Source organism: Rhincodon typus, chromosome 38 (genome assembly GCF_021869965.1).
Source record: "Rhincodon typus isolate 14 chromosome 38, sRhiTyp1.1, whole genome shotgun sequence".
Lineage (NCBI taxonomy): Eukaryota > Metazoa > Chordata > Chondrichthyes > Orectolobiformes > Rhincodontidae > Rhincodon > Rhincodon typus.
In genome coordinates this window covers 19,965,909-19,986,656 of record NC_063369.1, presented here as the reverse complement: position 1 = coordinate 19,986,656, position 20,748 = coordinate 19,965,909, and the positions used below count along the sequence as shown (strand labels likewise).

Genomic DNA, 20,748 nt, shown 5'->3' with positions numbered 1-20,748 from the left:
AGCCTTTTTTCCTTTATTCTTTCATGAGGTGTGGGCACAGCTGGCAAGGCAAATATTTGATGCACATCTCTAATTGCCTTTGCACTAAGTGACCTATTAGAACATGTCGGAAGACTGAGCCGATCGTGTCGCTGTGGGTATGGAATTACATGTAGGCCAAAACTGGACGAAGGCAGTGGGTTTCCTTCCTGAAAAGGGCATTTTGTCCTGAGAAAGGCATAATGTATCAGCACAAGCTTGGTGAGCTGAGGGGCCTGTTCCTGTGTTGTACTGTTATTTATTCTATCAGCAAACCAGATGGACAGTTACAACAATCGTTGTCATGTTACCATTACTGGGACAGGTTTTTAATATTCTAGATTTATTAATTGAATTTAAATTCCACTATCTGCCATCGTTGGATTTGAACCAAGACCTCAGTATTAATCTTCCATTTTTTTTTTTAAAGTTCACTCACGGAACGCGGGATTCACTGCTGGCCAGCATTTATTGCCAATCCCTTGTTGCCCTTGAGAAGTCGGTGGTGAGCTGCTTTTTGAACTGTTGCAGTCCACATGCTGTAGGTCGACCCACAATGCCTTTCAGGAGGGAGTTCCAGCATTTGACCCAGCAACAGTGAAGGAGCAGCAAAATACTTCCAAGTCAGGATGGTGAGTGGCATGTAGGGGAGCTTGCAGGTGGTGGTGTTCCCATGTATCTGCTGCCCTTGTCGTTTCTGCAATGCATCATGTAGATAGTACATTTTGCTGCTACTGAGTGTAATGCTGGAGAGAGTGGATGTGGTGCCTATTAAGTAGGTTGCTTTGTCCAAGATGATATCAAGCTTGAGTGTTAATAGAGCTGTATGCATCCAGGCAAGTGAGGTGTATTCCAACACACATCTGACTTGTGCCTTCTGGATGGTAGACAGGCTTTGGGGAATCAAATATAGTTACTTGCTGCAGTATTCCTAGCCTCTGAGCTGCTCTTGTAGCTCGTGTGTTTATGTGGCGAGTCCAGTCAAGTTTCTGGTCAATGGTAACCACTAGGATGTTGGTACTGAATGATTCCATGATGGTAACCATTGAATATCAAGGGGCGGTAGTTAGATTGTCTCTTATTGATGATGGTCATTAGCATCCCACAAATATCATGCAATGTTACTTGCCACTTATCAGCCCAAACCTGGATATTATCCAGATGTTGTTAAATTTGAACATGGACTGCTTTAATGTAATATTGATAACTAGTCCAGTGATATTACCACTACACTATCATCCATCAATAATATTGTGGTGAGGGTGACCTTTCTATCACACTTTGCATGAAAAAAAATCACTGATTTTTGAGGAAGGGTCACCGGACCCGAAACGTTAACTCTGTTTTCTCCTCCACAGATGCTGCCAGACCTGCTGAGCTTTTCCAGCAACTTTTTTTTGTTCCTGATTTACAGTTCTTTTGGTTTTTATTCACTGATTTTTCTCCTACATGGCTAGCCTGCCTCTGATTTTAAGGTTATTTCCCCTTGCAGTACACTCTTACCATAAGTTCATAAGATATACGGGCAGAATTAGGCCATTCAGTCCATCAAAGCCTGCTCTGCAATTCAATCATGGTTGATATGCTCCTCACTCCCATTCTCCTGCCTTCTCCCCATAACCTTTCAACTCATTACCAATTAAAAATCTGTTACTCCTCCTTAAATTTACTCACTGTCCCAGCATCCACCATTTTTTGGGTAGCCAATTACATAGATTCACAACACTTTGGGAGAAGTAGTTTCTCCTCAACTGTTTTAAATTTGCTACCCCTTATCCTAAAACAATGACCTCTTATTCGAGAATGTCCCACAAGAGGAAGCATCTATTCCATGTCAATTTTATCTATTATCTTTCATCATCTTAAATGACTCAATTTGATCACCCCTTCATTCTTCTAAATTCCAGAGAATAATGGCGCAAACTGCTCAATCTCTCTTCATATGACAAACTCCTCATCTCTGGGAACAATCTAGCAAACCTTCTCCGAACTGCCTCCAATGCCACTACATCTTTTTTCAAGAAAAGGGGACCAAAACTGTGCACAATACTCCAGGTGCGGTCTCACCAATGCTTTGTATAGTTGCAACAATATTTCCTTACTTTTATATTCTATTTATTTAGCTATAAAGCCAATATTTCATTCGCTTTATTATCTGCTGTACCTGCATGCTAGTTTTCTGCGACTCAAATGAGGACACCCAGATCCCTCTGCACCAGAGCACCTAAAGTCTCTCCCCATTTAGACAGTAGGTTGCCTTCCCGTTTTTCCACCAAAATACACGACTTTACACTTATCCATGTTAAACTCCATCTGCCACATTTTGACCCACTCCTAACCTACCTATATCCATTTATAAGGTTATTTCCTCATTGCAATTTACTGTCCCACCTATTTTTGTGTCCATCTGCAAATTTGGCTATAGAGCCTTCTATCCTTATATCTAAGTCGTTAGTGTAGATTTTAAATAGCTGGAGTCCAAGGACCGAACTCTGCAGCACCACACTAATTACTTGTTGCGATCTAGAAAAAAATCCACTTATCTCGACTCTGTCTTCTGTCCATCAACTAGTCACCTATCCAAGCTAAATTACCACTAATCCCATAAGATCCAACCTCGTGAATTAACCTTTTGTGCGGCACCTTATTAAATGCCTTCTGGAAGTCCAGATGTATTACGTCTACAGGATCCCCATTATCCGCTTTGCTTGTTACATCTTTATAGAACTCTAGCAAATTAGTCAAATATAACTTGCCTCTCATAAAACCATGCTGACTCTTATGAATGGTATTTTGACATTCCAAATGTCCTGATATTGCTTCCTTGATAATTGAGAGGTTGAGTAGATTAGGATTATTTACATTAGAAAGACGGACGTTGAGGAGGGACCTGACTGAGGTCTACAAAATCATGAGACGTATAGACAGGGTGGATAGTAAGAAGTTTTTTCCCCCAAAGTGGGGGACTCAATTACTAGGGGTCACGATTTCAAGGTGAGAGGGGAAAAGTTTAAGGCAGATATGCATGGAAAGTTCTTTATGCAGAGGGTGGTGGGTGCCTGGAACACGTTGCCAGTGGAGGTGGAAGAGGTGGGCATGATAGCATCATTTAAGATGTATCTAGACAGATACATAAATGGGCAGGAAGTAGAGGGATACAGATCCTTGGAAAATAGGTGACAGGTTTAGATAGAGGATCTGGATCGGTGCAGGCATGGAAGACTGAAGGGCTTGTTCCTGTGCTGTAATTTTCTTTGTTCTTGATTCTAATACTTTGACAAAAACAGATGTCAAACTAATTGGTCTGTAATTTCCCACAGATTGTCTCCTCCTCTTTTTGAATAAGGGCATCACATTAGCATTTTTCCAATCCACTGGAACCTTTCCCATGTCCAGGGAATTTTGGAATATTGTAAACAATGGATCCACTATCTCTGCTGCCACTTCCTTCAATACCCAACAATTTAGACCCATGGGACTTGTCTGCCCTCAACCTTAATAGTTTGCTGAGTACCTTTTCCCTATCAATGTTGATTGTTCCAAGTTCTACCGTTTCTACTGCCTCTGACTTGCCTGTTCCAATGGGAATGGTACTATTGCCCTTCATCATGAAAACTGATGCAAAGTATTGATTTAGCATCTCTGGCATTTCAGGGCTCCCACTATAACTCTCCAGTTTCACCTTCCAAGGGGCCAACATTCACCTTAGTGACTCTCTTCCCTTTTATATACCTATAGAAGCTTTTTCTATCCTTTTTGATATTTTATGCTAGTTTTCTTTCGTAATTTACCTTAGCTCTTTTTATTTCTTAGTATCCCTTTGTTTATGTTTGGAAGTTTCCCAAATCCTCCTGCCTGCGAGAGATAGTAGGAACTGCAGATGCTGGAGAATCTGAAGAAGGGTCTAGGCCCGAAACGTCAGCCTTCCTGCTCCTACGATGCTGCTTGGCCTGCTGTGTTCATCCAGCTCTGCACCTTGTTGTCTCAGATCCTCCTGCCTGCCACTGGCCTTTACAATATGGTATACCTTAGTTTTTGACTTTATATTGTCCTTGACTTCCATGTTTAGCCATGGATATTTTATTACACCCCACTCCCAACCCCCACCATCTTGCTTCCTCACTGGGATATATTTTAGTTGTGAGGAATTGAGCAGCTACTTAAACAACTGCACTGCTCATCCGCTGTCTTACCTTTTAGCCTTCCTGCCCAGTCTACTCAGGCCAAATCTGTCCTCATACTTTTGTAATTTCCTTTGTTTAATTCCAGAACACTACTATGGGACTGCACTTTCTCACCCCCAAACTGAATTTTGAATTCTATCATATTATGGTCACTAATCCCCAGAGAATCCTTAACTATGATGTCATCAATTAATCGCCCCTCATTACACAATACCAAATCCAGAGTAGCCTGCTCCCTGGTTGGTTCTGCAACATACTGCTCCAAGAAACAATCTCTAATACATTCAATGAACTCTGCCTCCAGGCTACCCTTGGTAATTTGATTCTTCCAATCTGTGCATGTTAAAATCACCCATGATTATTGCCATACCTTTCTTGCAAGCCTCTAATATTACCTGGTTTATACTGTGCCCCACTGCAGTACTACTGTTTGAGGTCCTACAGATTACTCCAAGTACTTCTTCCCTTTGCTATTTCTTATTTCTATCCAGACTGATTCCACATCTTGATCTCCTGTGCTTATTTCTCATTACAGCACTGATCCCTTCCTTCATCAGCAAAGCTACACTACCTCCTTTTCCTTTCAGAAACTATCCTTCCAAAATGCCAAGTACCCTTATATTCAATTCCGAGACCTGGTCTCCTTGTAACCATATCTCAGTAATCGCTACCAAATCGTACTCTTTTGTTTCTATTTGCACTATTAACTTATTAGCTCAGAAAGAAAACTTCCATCTATCCAGCAGTTTCTTTCAAAATCCTAAAAGACTCAATCAAATCACACCTTAACCTTTTAAGAGTACTGGGAATTAAAACCCAGTTTATGTAATCTCTCAATCTAATCCTTGGATCACTGGTAATATTCTGATGAACAACTGTTTGGTAGCACAGACCTTCAGTACGGCTCAGATTTGAACAAAACAACAGTATTATTGCAAAATGTCTTAATTAGTGCAGGACAAAAAACTTCAAAATGTGTTTTTTTTTGTAATATTCCAATGTTGGTAAATCTGCAATGCAAGGCTAATACATCTTTCAAAACGAGTGTTCTCAGAGCTGCATACTACAGTTAATATGCAGTGGACTAAAAAAAAAGTGTTTACTTTGAAAGAAAGGTTAAAAACCTGGTTTTGTTTGGTTAGTAGGGCATATTAAGAAGAAAGTAGATCAGAGTTTGAAAGGATAAGCAGCAAAAGATCGTTTTGAGTTGCTGAATCAGTAACAAGGGGCTCTCACTAAGGATCATCATAGCAAAAATAAAGAGAAGTTGAAAGATTTTAATACAAGATTGAGACAGTATATAAAAGAATGCAAGGTTGGGGGTCAGAGGAAGAAATACGCAGGAGAATTGACAGGAGATCACAGTTGTAGTTAAGGAGCTAGAACGAGTACTGAGAGGATGGGAGGAATAGGCTTTTTCTATGCTTAAACTTCTATGATTCAGGTAGCTGCTTTCAAATCTTTTCCCCTCACTTTTGAGTTAGTCTCATCCCCCTCTGAAAATGGTCACTAATAGTGGGGTCAGCAGTCTTCCCAGGCTCATTTTCCTACAAAAATCCTGACGGTCTGTATTAATCAACACTTGGATATGAACATTGAAGGTATAATTAGTGACATTGCCGACGACATGAAAATTGATAGTATTGTTGATAGCGAGAAGGATGGTGTCAGGCTGAAGTCTGACATTGATAGGCTGGTAAATTGGGCAGAGCAATGGCAGACGGAATTTAATCCTGTTAAGTATGAGGCAATGCATTGTGGAGGTCTAATAAGGGAAGGACATGCACAATGAATGGGAGATCCCTGGGGATTTCTGAGGAACAAAGGGACCTTGGTGTTCAAGTCCATAAATCTCTGAAGGTGTCAGCACAGGTAGACAGGATGGTGAACAAAGCATACTAGATGCTTGCCTTCCTTATCTCGCATGTAGAATATAAGAGTAAGGAAATCACGGTACAAATCTTGTTCAAACATTGGTTAGGCCACAGATGGGATATTGTGTGCAGTTCTGTTTGCTGGACTATTGGAATGACACGATCACACCAAAGGAGGTGCATTGGAGATGTCATCTGGGTTGGAAAGGCTCAGTTATGAGGCAAGACTAGATGGGCTGGGTTTGGTTTTCCTGAAGCAAAAGAGGCTGTGGGAGGTATATAAAATTGAGAGAAGTATAGACAGGGCTGGTAGAGTCAGAGATATACAGCACAAACAGACCCTTCAGTCCAACTCGTCCAATGCCAACCAAATATCCTACATAAATCTAGTCCCATTTGCCAGCATTTGGCCCATATCACTCTAAACCCTTCCTATTCATATGACCATCCAAATGGCTTTTAAATGGTATAATCATACCAGCCTCCACCACTTCCTCGGACAGCTCATTCCATTCATGCACCATCCTCTGCGTGAAAAAGTTGTCCATTAGGTCCCTTTCATACCTTTCCCCTCTCACCTATGTCCTGTAGTTTTAGACTTTCCCACCCAGGACAAGAGACCTTGCCCATTTACCATGCCCCTCATGATTTTATAAATCTCTATAAGGTCACCCTTCAACCGCCGACGCTCCAGGAAAATAGCCCCAGTCTATTCAGCTTCTCCCGATAGCTCAAAACCCTCCAACCCTGGCAACAATGTCAAATCTTTTCTGAGCCCTTTCTAGTTTCACTACATCCTTCCTATAGAATCTTTTTCCATGACAGACGTCAGAATTTTGAGTTTGATTTAATGCTGTCACATGTATCAAGATACAGTGAAAAATGCTGTTTCGCATGCTGTACAGACAGGTCATACCATATAAAGTGCATCAGGTTAGAAGAACAGAGGACAGAAGTGTCATAGCTGCAGAGAAGGTGCAGAGAGAGAGAGATCAACGTCAACATTTGAGAGGTCCATTCAAAAGACTGAAGACCAGCTTCTTCACTGCTGTTATGAATCTATTCATACATGTATTCAAACTTTTTTATTTTCTGCCTGATGGAAGAGGGTGGAAGAGAGTACAACTGGGGTGGGAGGGGTCTTTGATCATGTTGGTTGCTTTGCTGAAGCAGCAGGAAGTATAGATGGAGTCAATGGATGAAAGGCTGCCTTGCATGATAGACTGGGCTGTGTTCACAACCGTAGTTTCCTGCAGTCTTGGGGACAATGATTGTCATACCAAGAGATAACAAGGTGTAGAGCTGGATGAACACAGCAGGCCAAGCAGCATCATAGGAGCAGGAAGGCTGACGTTTCGGGCCTAGACCCTTCATCAGAAATGGGGGAGGGGAAGGGGGTTCTGAAATAAATAGGGAGAGAGGGGGAGGCGGATAGAAGATGGATAGAGGAGAAGATAGGTGGAGAGGAAACAGACAGGTCAAAGAGGCGGGGATGGAGCCAGTAAAGGTGAGTGTCGGTGGGGAGGTAGGGAGGAGATAGGTCAGTCCAGGGAGGACGGACAGGTCAAGGGGGCGGGATGAGGTTGGTAGGTAGGAGATGGGGGTGCACCATCTCCACCTATACTCACCTTTACTGGCTCCATCTCTGCCTCTTTGACTGTCTGTTTCCTCTCCACCTATCTTCTCCTCTATCCATCTTCTATCCGCCTCCCCCTCTCTCCCTATTTATTTCAGAACACTCTTCCCCCTCCCCCATTTCTGATGAAGGGTCTGGGCCCGAAACGTCAGCCTTCCTGCTCGGCCTGTGTTCATCCAGCTCTACACCTTGTTATCTCAGATTCTCCAGCATTTGCAGTTCCTACTATCTCTGACTGTCATACCAAGCTGTGATATATCCAAATAGGATACATTCTATGGTGCATCCATGAAGATTTATGAGTCTTTATGGACATGCCAAATTTCCTTAGCTTCCAGAATAAGTAGAGACATTGCTATGCTTTCTTGACTGCAGTGTCAACATGGGCAGATCAGGACAGATCATTGGTGATCACTACTCCCAGAACTTGACACTCTTGACCATCTCCATCTCAACACCTTGATGCAGACAGGGACATGCCCTCCATTTCATGAAGATAATGACCGGGTCCTTCATTTTGCTGACATTGATGGAGAGACTGTTGTCTTTACATCATGCAGCTAAGCATTCTCTCTTCCCTGTACTCTGTCTTGTCATTAGTTTTGAGCCAACTTACGACAGTGGTGTCGTCAGCAGAATTTGGTCACACAGTCATGACTGTCTAAAGGCCAGAGGGCACAAGTTTAAGGTGAGGAGTAAGTGGTTTAGAGGGGATTTGAGGAAAGCTTGTTTTCACCCAGAGGGTAGTAGAAACATGGAACGCACTGCCCGAGACGGGCGTGGTGGAGGCAGGTACTCTTGCAATATTAAGCAGCAGCTGGATGAATATTTAAAATACCAGGGTATAGTAGACCATGGACCAAGAGCAGGTAAATGGTATTAGTGTAGTTTGGTGCTTGGCATAGACATGGTGGGCCAAAGGGCCCCTTTTTACACTATGACTCAACTAATCTATGTGAACAAACATCCCCCACCTTTCCCAACCCCACAGACCCCAGTCAACTAAGATCACAAAATGTAAATGAAACACTGAACAGTAACTGCAAACAGAATGAATCAGGAAATAATAGCTCAGTTTTGGTAGATAAAACAAAGGGGCTTGCTATCCATTTCCCTTACCAATGGATCTTTCAATGGGGGTTTAAACTCTAACCTACATTAAATGAAAATTTTAAAGAAGGCATTCTTACTTTGACCACAGAATCTGAATCCAGAAATGTCAGTTACAATATTAGTATCATTGCCAACCAAGTACAGCATGCCAAATCAATAAAAGGGAAAGAAAGGTGGGAATAAGGGAAGAGATAAAGTTTGTTTTTTAAAAAAGTTTAAATTATTTTCGTAAAAATCTCCAACAGTTAAGATGAAGTGGGCAACTTGACACTTGTAAAGGCCAATTTCTAGTGGAAGTTGTTGGCAATAATTGAGACTTATCACACTTAAAAATATAATTATACTTGAAATGGATCAGCCCCAACATTGTCTGGCTTGTTTATTAGGTATCATACCATTCCATATCTTTGAATGACAGCATGAATCTCAGCAAAAAACAATACATTAATGTTTCTGGACCAGCAGGCAAACTCAGACATCTGGGATTTCACACTTAAAAGTGCATATGCAGTTGTGAGAAGTTACTAACTTATTTACACTGAAAGCTTGTGAAATCAACACCATTACAATTAACAGGAACAGCTGGCAGTATACTGATTGATCTCAAAAGGAGGTTATAGCACCATCTGGTGAAGATACTGCATTTGAAGTTTCAATCTTCTATTTAAACAGCAACAACTGAGCTGAAAGCAGAATTCTCACCCCACACTGTCAACAGTGAGCTAGCTTTGAACTATACACCCTGCTGAATTAACACCACATCAAAGCACTGTTACAGACAACAATATTCAGGGTGGCACAATGGTTAGCACCGCTGCCTCACAGCGCCAGAGCCCTGGGTTTGATTCCACCTTCAGGCAACTGTTTGTGTTGAGTTTGCACATTCTCCCAGTGTCTGTGTGGGTTTTCTCCAGGTCCTCATGGATGAAGAAGAGTGTAAGTTTCTAAACTGGACCCTTGAGAAGTAGTTCGAAGGACTATGAAAAGTCAGATTTCTCTATCCGGCACACATCTATTGCATTTAAACTTATTTATTCCCTCATATGATGTCGATGACACTAGCTGGGTAATCATTTATTGTCCATCCCTAGCTGGCCTTCATCCAAGTTGCTGCTAGACCATTTCAGAGGATAGTGAAGTGTCAACCTCATTGCTATGGGTCTGGAGTCACATGTAGGCGAAACCAAATAGGGATGGTGGATTTTATTCCCTATGGACATTAGTGAACCAGATTTTATGACAAGTGTCAACGATTTCATAGTCATGATCAACCTTTTAACAGCAGACTTTTATCAAATTAAAATTTCACCATCTGCCATGGTTGGAATCGAACGTATATTCTCAGAACATTAGCCTAGAGTTCTAGAGTACAAATCAAGTAAAATCATCATTGCCTCCCCAAATTAGTTATTACTAATTAGCACTTTATACAATAATAGCATATTTTCTTTACAGTAGCTGACATTGCTGTTGGAAATTCAGACTTGAAACTGGACAAGTATTACTTGATAAAACTTGGAAAGTCACTACTGAAAGTCACTAGTGCCAAATATGCTCTAAATCTGACCCGAGTGCTTGATGCAACCACATTCATTTAACAGTCTCCCCTTGATCCACAAATATAAAAGGGGAAATCAAAGGTTGATTTGTGCGACATTTCTAGTTTAATTCTATAGCAAAATGCCAGTCACAGTAAAATAAAACAAGCTGTTGCCAGAAGTGTCAGCTGACCATTTTATTCTACTTGCATGCAGGAACACTCTAATGTTAATCTTACATAGCTGGAGAGAGATTTTTCTCCAATATAGAGGAATTTGCACTCAAATATTCAATTATGAATGTGAATTCTAAACGACTTGTCAGAGTTTGCATCACCAATCTTGTGTGGAGGCAAGTGTGTCAATGCTGCCCTTAGAACTGATGATCAAGAAGCATTTATACAAAATCCTTCAGCGTAGAAACATTTCTGAATAGTCAGCAATCTACATCATGAAAGACGACAATAAGCTCAGGAGATAATAGGTGTTGCAATGATAAGAACTGGTTAAAAATATGGGTTTTAAGGAGAACTTTAAAAAAATACAGGAAGTAATAGAGGGGTTTAAGAGTCATTCCAGAATGAGTCTTGTAGTCATTGGTCACCAATGAGAAGCATGTGCACAAGAGGTCAGGGGGAAGAAATTTAGGGTTGTAGCAGCAATTGTATAGAAAGGCAGGGGGAATTAGTTGTGGAATGGAAGGCTGTAGTGAGACTTAACCATTAAAGAATGTGAATTTGGTGATGAAAGACACAAGTTAACGAGCAGAGGAGATGAGTGAGCAGAACGTTTTGTGATATAGAATATAGAGCAGTCCTGAATGAAGCTTACAAGAAATGCATGTAAACAGTCCAGCAGGCAGAGAGATTAAACTGTTAAGTCCGGAGGTGACACAGGTTGAGAAGGGAGTTTCAGTTGCAGACAGGTTGTGGTACAGAAGCGACAGCAGCAGATGCTGATGATATTGGAGGAAATTTAAGGTAACAAGTTCAGCTGGAAACTGAATGGAACAATGGAGCAGCAAACAGGATGGATCAGTCCTCATTAAGAGGGCAGCGAAAGTAACACAAGCTTATCATGGGGACCACGGATGAGAATTTGATTTGTGCACTATGCATTGTAAATCTGTCAGTATAGAAGCATTTTGTGCAGAAAAAACATCAAAACAATTTAACTGCCATGAGCTGAAAGTGTTCCATTCATCACCAGAAACTGAAGGAGAAGCAAAACCCACACAAAAGAGCAATTATCACACTTCTGAAATTTACAGTTAAATTGTGTTTGAAGACAGATGTACTGGGACAGAAAAGTCAGATATTGACAAGTGGTAATAACAAAGTCACACATTCATATAGTTTGCAACTAACTGCAATCCTCAAATCAACTCCAGCACATAATACGGATCCACTTATTCAGGCACAAGGCTCTTGGGGCAACTCAGCGTGCATTTCAATAGAAACCTGTTCACCGGTCACCGAGATCAGTGTCAAATCACTGCAAAAACACACTTCACAAATGTAATCTCGAATGCTCCTATTTCTTATGTTCTTGAGCAAGCTGTGGTTTGCTTGCTGTTTATTCCAAAGTGCTAAAGGAAGTCAGAAGGTAGAAAAAGCAGCTACACTGATTAATAAAGCCACTGGCATTTAACTACAATGTGTCAAGGTTTCTGTACGAATAGGCCATTCCTAAGCCTAACCAGCAATCAGGACCCTGGACAAGTACTAATCAGAATTCGGAATTAAGTTGCATTATGTTTTCTAAGTAGTCAGCAGCAACCATCAGATTGATAAATAAATTATGCATTTAGAGAAAATGGGAAGTATGATAGGTAGAGCAAATATCGCACAACAGACAAGATTCAGCATGGATGAGGAACCATATTCAGCGCAGCTTGGCTCATCCAAAGAACAAAGAAAATTACAGTACAGGAACAGGCGCTTCGGCCCTCAAAGCCTGCACCACCATGCTGCCTGTCACAACTAAAACCCTCTACCCTTCCAGGAACCGTATCCCTCTATTGCCATTCTATTCATGTATTTGTCAAGATGCCCTTTAAAAGTCATTATTGTATCTGCTGCCACTACCTCCCCCGGCAGCGAGTCCCAGGCACCCACCACCCTCTGTGTAAAAAAACTTGCCTCTTACGTCGCCTTTAAACCTTGCCCCTTAAACCTATGCCCCCTAGTAACTGACTCTTCCACCCTAGGACAAAGCTTCTGACAGTCCACTCTGTCCATACCCTTCATAATCACGTAAGCCTCTATCAGGTTGCCCCTCAACTTCCGTCGTTCCAGTTAGAACAACCCAAGTTTCTCCAACCTCTCCTCATAGCTAATCCCCTCCATACCAGGCAACATCCTGGTAAATCTTTTCTGTACCCTCTCCAAAGCCACCACATCCTTTTGGTAGTGTGGCAACCAGAATTGAACACAATATTACAAATGCGGCCTAAGGTTCTATAAAGCTGCAACATTATCTGCCAATTTTTAAACTCATTGCCCTGGCCGACGAAGGCAAGCATGCTGTGTGCCTTGTTGACTACCTTTTCCACCTGCGTTGCCACTTTCAGTGACCTGTGTACCTATACACCCAGATCCCTCTGCCTATCAGTACTCTTAAGGGTTCTGCCATTTACTGTATATTTTCCGTTGGATTAGATCTTCCAAAATGCATTACCTCACATTTTTCCAAATTAAACTCCATCTGCCATTTCTCTGTCCAATTCACCAACCGATCTATATCCAGCTGTATCCTCTGACAGTCCTCATTGCTATCCGCAATTCCACCAACCTTTGTGTCATCCACAAACTTACTAATCAAACTAGTTACATTTTCCTCCAAATCATTTATATATATTACAAATAACAAAGACCCCAACACTGATCCCTGAGGAATGCCACGAGTCACAGCCCTCTATTCAGAAACACACCTTTCCACTGCCACCCTCTGTCTTCTATGACCGAGCCAGTTTTTTGAAATCCATCTTGCAAGCTCACCTCTGATCCCGTGCAACATTACTTTCTGTATCAGCCTGTCATGAAGGACCATGTCAAAGGCCTTACTGAAGTCAATGCAGACAACATCCACTGCCCTACCCTCAATCATCTTCGTCACTTCCTCAAAAAAGTCAACCAAGTTAGTGAGACACGACCTTCCCTTCACAAAACCAGGTTGCCTCCCGCTAATACGTCCATTTATTTCTAAGTGGGAGTAAGTCCTGTCTCGAAGAATCCTCTCCAATAATTTCCCTACCACTGACGTGAAGCTCACCAGCCTGTAATTACCTGGATTATCCCTGCCACCCTTCTTAAATAAAAGAACATTGGCTATTCTCCAAACCTTTGGGACTTGCCCTGTAGTCAGGGAGGATACAAAGGTTTCTCTCAAGGCCCCAGCAATTTCCTCCCTTGCTTCTCTCAGTAATCTGGGGTATATCCCATCAGGCCCTGGGGACTTGTCCACCTTAATGGTTTTCAAGACTCCCAATACTTCATCCCTTTTGATCTCAACATGACCCAAACTATCTACACACCCTTCCCCAGACTCCTCATCTACCAAGCCCTTCTCTCTGGTGAACGCTGACTCTAAAAATGCTCGCCCATTTCTTCTGGCTCCACACAAATTCCCTTCCCTGCCCTTGAGTGGGCTAATCCTCTCCCTGGCTATCCTCTTGCTCTTTATATTTGTATAAAAAGCCTTGGGATTTTCCTTAATCCTGTTGGCCAATGACTTTTCATGACCTTCACAACATCATCAGAATGTCAAAAAGGCTCTTCAAAGATTCCAAAGTCTTCATCTTGACTGCTTTATCTTCAAGTTCTTTACCTACAAGAAATATGCTGCAACAAACTTTCCAGCCTTATCAATTTGAGATTGCACTCTTTAGTTCTGCTACTACAGTTTAACTTGAGACTAAAAAGTCAGACCACAGCTGGAGCATAATGCACAGTTGTGGACAGCACATTATAACACGTGAATTCACTGTGTGCAGAATGCAGAAGTGATTCACAAGTATGCTTCGAGGCATGAGAAACTTCAGTTATGAGGATAGACTGAAGAAGTTGGGATTGCTCTCAGGAGACTGGCACCAGGTAATGATGCTTTCTTGTAGAGCTGGTGCAGGCATGAAGAGCCAAATAGCCGCCTCCTGTGCTGTAAAAATTCTGTGATTCTGTAATTTATTGAGATCCAACTTCCAACTCTGTTCACTGTCCACCAACTCCATCTCTGTCCATCAAATGGTTGAAATTGAGCTAGACTCTCCAAAAATGTGATGTCACATTGGACCTGAAAAGAAGACTGATGTTGCAATTTGTCACTCACTGCTCTGTCAAAGGTTGCACTGGGGACCCATACCTGATCAGTAACCATTGTAATCCTTTACTTCAGCAAAAACTCTCACTTTTACATGGCTGCCAGAAATCCTATGCACTCACTGCAATTGAGTCAAATGGGACTCGCATTTGGTGATTAAAAATTGATTTTATGTTCCTGGAGTTTTGTTGAATGTCATAATTGAGCTTAATTGCTAGTTTTCTTTTAAAAACTACAATTTTTTGAAAAGGTTTTTCAAAGGTTAGTACAGTTTTTGCCGTCACACCATGTGAATTAAATTTTATTTTCCTCAATGTAATTCTTTTAGAAAGTAAATTTGATTTTAGTACAGTACTTTTTATTTCTTGATTGACTGTCTAAAAATGCTCTCATTTTATTGGCCGCTCAGACAGATTCTGAGCTAGAGTTGGTATTCTGCCAATCTTCTATTGCCAGTCTTCAATCTTCTAAGCTCTCAATTGCCACATGTATCACAACATGGTTACTAGTCCATCCCATGCTTCTAACTGCCAGTTGAAGGAAGAGACCTGAAGTCAATCTTTAGTCACGTTCTCTTATTCACAACGTGAAACATTACAAATGATAGCTCCTAATTCTGTAATCCACCAGTGTCAAGAAGTCTCTAATCTAAGGAACGCCCTCCACCTGTACATTCTTAAAATTTATACAATTAGTTGCCGTTGAGAACACTTCTTGATCCAAATGAATCAAGTACAGTTTTCCTGTTTTTCTTTGCTCTTTCATGAGATGTGACATCACTGCCAAGGCCAACATTTGTTGCCCATGCCCCGTTGCCCTTGAATTGACTTGTTCGGCCACTTCAGAATCAACCCCACTGCTGTGGATCTGGAGTTACATATAGGCCAGATCGTGTAAGGATTGCAGATTTTCTTTCCTAAAGAACATTAGTGAACCAGATGGGATTTTATGACAATTGATGAGTGTTTCATGGTCACCCTTACTGCTTTCAATTGAATTAATAAATCTTTAACAAAAATAATAAAAAAGGAATAAAGAAAATTAGCTGCGAGTGACCTAGAAGGGATTGAGAGAGAAAGAGCGTAGGGCTCCTCTCCCCTGGTCATAAAATAAACAAACAAACAGTCTGCAAAAAATTGTTGGTGTTTTTTTAAAATCATTACTGAATGCAAAGTAAGCTTGCAGGTTCGTTCTGATTCGGTCGGTGAAGCTGTTGATTATCACAGCTCTCCTTTAATTACTATTAATTTTTGGCCAGTGAATGAAAAATACTTTTCATTCCTCTTTCATTTCCTCCACCTTCTTACAGATGGAGTTGCCTGTTGATTTTGAGCCTGGTACCCAAGTAACCATTTTTTTCATATAGGCCATAACAGTGAGTGTTAGACAGGCTGCTTGACTACTTGCCCATCTGTTCATTTTCACCACTTAGCTCGGTGGGGCCCCACATGTCTGGTTCCCTTATCAAATCAATCACAGCCAGAGAATTACGTGTAATTACTTTTTATCCCACCCCAGCCAAATACCTTTCAATAATACTGCGTCAATTGTAACTTGAAATTAGAGATTGAGATCGGAGATGCAGCATGAAAGTGTTGTAACTGCCTGATCATAATCTTCCAGTTTTGTGCCTATATGACGGAAACACATTAGTGGTGATCTCATCAGTCAGTGGAAGGTGTGTTTAGAGTGATAGCTATGTGTGTGTAGCTGTTTTGAAAATAACCTCTGCTAACTTATGTCTGTTGTCTTGTCCCAATCTCAATGCTGTCGTGTCTAAGAAATGTGTAGTGTGTGTTCTGGCTTTAGATTTGATGAAGCGTTGGTTATAAATAGAGGATATTAATGACTTCTTGTAATTCTCTGTGCAAGATCAAACACCACATACATCAACATAAATGCAGAAGATATTTTACTAAGAGACTGTTGCACTTCAATGAGAGTTAGCATGAGTCAAAATAGACACTAAAAATCAAAAGATTGTTCAAGAAAATCTCAAGAGCCCTACAAAACAAATTGCTGTGCCCTTATTGAGATGTATTTTAAGATTGAAAATATCCTTTCAACTGTGTAAAATAGACTAGTTTGTTCGTTTAAATTCAGCATTAATTCAAAGTATAAATCAGGCAGTTGTCCTGAAACAGGAGAAGCACCTATGGAAGGAAACATGAAGTCATGGAATATTTAAAGATTTCTTGAGTAACTTTATAACTAGATGCTGGGCAGCTCAAGATAAACAACTCATTGTGATACATTTAGAGACTCCAGTCACAGGAAAATCAGTAAGAATGAATACAACAGAATCTACAGTGCACATAAATTAGTCATGGAGGGGAAAAAACCCATTGAACTACTCCCTCCCAAATAAATGTATTTTCATGTTAAGTGCAAATTATAGTCCCTGTATGTCTGAACAAACATAGGTTCCCACCCAATAATTACTTTGGAGAAAACACCACATTATCTGACTGGATTTCCAATAACTACATGGGCTTTTTTTTTTGTTTGAAAAGTTACAGCAAGCAGGTTAATTAGAAAATTAACTTCACTTTAACACAATTGCAAATTCCAACTTCCAAAGAATATACAAGAAAATATCCACAATTCAAACAGATGTTGTACATTAAAAAATAGAGATTGCTGGAAAAGCTCAGCAGGTCTGGCAGCATCTGTGAAGAGAAATCAGAGTTAACATTTCAGGTCCGGTGACAGTTTCTCAGAACTCAAAGCGTTAACTCTGGTTTCGCTTCACAGATGCTGCCAGCCCTGCTGAGCTTTTCCAGCAAATTCTGTTTTTGTTTCTGAGTTACAGCATCCGCAGTTCTTTAGATTTTTATTTAATGTTGTACATTCACTGTTGTGAAAACTCACTTTAATTTCAATCTGTTCCTCCATTTCTTTATTTTTGATTGTAGTATATTCTTTTTCAAGTCTGTAGGACAAAGTCAAACAGAACCCCTAAATACACATACATGTATATAATGCACCCTCCTCCTCCACAGGAATATCATGGGTTTACAAGGTTACTGAACATTTTTACACTCAGAATCTCAAATCAAAGTCCATCAAGAGCAAGATATTTTTCTCATTTTTTTTTTTTTTTTTTTTTAAGAACAAACGTGCACATCACAAAATTGTACCTGAAATAATCACATTCAGCGACAGGAGAGTGAAACAAAGATGGTTCCACCCTGCAGTTCTGGAATTCTTCAAAAATCATGACAAAACACACTGGTTACAAGATTACTTTTGATTATTATGGGTCATTTATTCCCATTCTGTGGGAGGCATGGGGTCCTAGTTGGGATATAGCCCCACAGACAAGTCAGCCACAATTTACCTAAATATTGCTGAAAAAAGACATTTTATCAAAGCATTTTGTCCTGCACTCATGACAACTTATAATAAAAATCAATATAAATAGAAAAAAAAATCAGGGGAGTGCGTGGAATGGTTGGCAAGTAGACTTGGATTGGTGGAGCGATCACCATAGATAATGCACCATATTATGAAAACTGACTGTTTAATGCTAAGCTTTGTTTGTGGGAGTGCAATTTTCATACAAAACATTCAAATGGGAATCTTCCTTTTGTTCCTTCATGGGTTGAGGGCATTGCTGGCTATGCCAGTATTTATTGCCCATCCCTAATTGCTCAGACAGCAGTTAAGAGTCAGCCGCACTGTTGTGGGTCTGGAGTCACACGTAAGCCAGACCAGGTAAGGATGGCAATTTCTTTCCCTAAAGGGAATTAGTGAACCAGATGGGTTTTTCTCCAACAATCGACAACGGATTCATGGTCATCATCAGAGACTCTTAATTCTATATGTTTTTGCGGGTGAATTCAAATTCCACCATGTGCCGTGGCTGGATTTGAACCCCAGTCCCCAGATCATTATCTGGGTCTCTGGATTAACAGTTCAGTGATAACACCACTCAGCCATTGCCTCACTGTCGCCTGCCAGCTGAGATGGCTGAACATCAGGAAACTCCCAGCAGCACAGCCAACATTCAATTGCAACAATTCCCCACTATAAACAAAACTGTGTCGGGAAGCAAAGGCTGGGTTTATGTGTTACATACTTCTTCATTTTCTTTGTGTTGTACTTGACCTGGTAAGCTTTCAGGACCAGTTTGTCAGGACAGCCATCAAATTGTTGAGGAATCACCTTCTGAAAGTGCTGCAGGGAGGAAACAGAGGGATAAAACATCACTTCTGTATGCAGAAAATGAATACTTTGACTGGTTACAGATGACATATTCCTCAAAAAAATTCTTTGCCTCCAACTATCTAGGAAGACAAAAAGGATGCATTTGTGAAAAAGTCAATTTTAATGATTATAATTGGGACTATGGTAAACCTATGTAAAGTAAATGACAAAGCAAGGTGGATTTATTTAGAATCTTTACGGTTCAACATTCTTTGGCTTTCTTATGCAGGGAAGGTGACAAAGACAAATAAATCACGGTTCCTATTATTCACCTGTATCTACCACAGGAAAATGCCTATAGGATTTGAAGGGGCAATGCAAGCAGCTACAAGATGAGGAAAATAGCTAAGTGGGAATTATGACAAATTAGAAACATCTATGACGGAGACACTGGGGAGAGTACTTGCATGATATCAAAGCTGGTCTCGTTTGCTTTTGTGCATGCTGTAATGATGAATGTTGATTTCCTATATTCCCTTTCACTTCTTTGCTATCTATTGCAAAAATTCCTATCATCCCTCTATATTTATTGTACACCTATTCTTTTGCTCTATTTTAGCTGGTTATCTATTTGTTTTGATGCTGAATGCTTTTAATCTGCATCCTGCCTTTACGTATTTTATTTCTCAGCCCAGTATGTGATCTGAAATTTTTCAAACTAATCAATTATTTTGCAGGAGGATGCAGTACTACTGAGTGGCTTTCAATACCTCTGGAAAGACCTCATCAGATACAGTCACCCTTTAATGAATCACATCAAAATGGTCAGAACAATCAATAAAGGCCATTAGTTCAAGCAGAAAATTGGCAAAGCTCAGTGAAAGAGCATGATTATGTAGCTTAAGCAATATCAGCAAACGTAAAATCTGGCATCTTGGCCGACCAAAAAAAAATGTAACCACCTAAAGTTAAGTCTTTGACACCTATCCAAATCTTAGCCCTCAGAATGATCCCCTGAAGCCAGAATGCCTGGTCTCACAGTTATTGCATTTGCTTGTTTATAGATTCAGCAGGACATTGTTGTGGGACAAGAGTTGAAGGTTTAGTTTGTAAGCTTGAGATACAAATCTCGTTTATATATTTACTTTTCCTAGATCAGTAAAGATAAGCTGCCACCTCATTCTTATTGGCCTCATGTGTTCTTTGCTTTCACAGACTTGTGTCCAATTTGTCTTTTATTAAACACCAAGTTATACTAAAATAAAGCAGCATCACTACAAAGAAACTTTATGGCTACAGCCATAAAATGAAGTACTGTGGAGAAAACAGTCTTATTTTTATATTAAAGGTACAGTAGTGATAGAGGGAGAGGGCAAACATCACCTCTGATTTTTTTAAAGTTATATCTCACTCAGATGGGGTTCTTCTTTAAGATGTGGGCTGTCAAAAGTCTTCAAACGCAGACTCGGTAAGCAGGGATTGGCAGATCAGAGGGTGGGCTGTGCTGCTAAGGAAGCACCCATGGATCAAGAAAAGTTAACTTATAAAGGAAATGCAAACAAAGAATCTTGCATCTCTGACTTAACATGTTTGGTCAGAATAAAATAACACTTTTCTTACATATTACAAAAAAGTTCCTGTGCACTCAAGGACATGATTATTCAAGTCAGCATAGAAAGTATAACTCTCCTGTATTAGCTAATTCTGAAGAATGATTGTTAAACAGGATGTAGAATATTCCAGCAACATTGATTAGCACACAAGTACTGCAAGGTTTCATGTATTTTTAGTACAATCAGGATTACAGAAACAATGGCAGCTAGTTAATAACAGGAGATAGCAATAAGTGTCAGTTCCTGTGCCTGAGATAGTAGGAACTGCAGATGCTGGAGAATCCGAGACAACAAGGTGCAGGGCTG

General features: G+C 40.5%; 1 protein-coding gene across 1 annotated transcript in view; it reads right to left on the bottom strand.

The window, feature by feature from the left end:
* LOC109912220 (EVI5-like protein) overlaps positions 1 to 20,748 on the bottom strand; it is a 255,491-nt gene that overhangs the window by 125,805 nt on the left and 108,938 nt on the right. Inside the window, exons 9-10 of the mRNA XM_048617851.1 lie at positions 18,762 to 18,859; positions 17,552 to 17,612 (exon numbers count right to left, since the gene is read on the bottom strand). Coding sequence (XP_048473808.1) covers positions 17,552 to 17,612; positions 18,762 to 18,859 — 159 coding nt within the window. The remainder of the gene's footprint in view (positions 1 to 17,551; positions 17,613 to 18,761; positions 18,860 to 20,748) is intronic.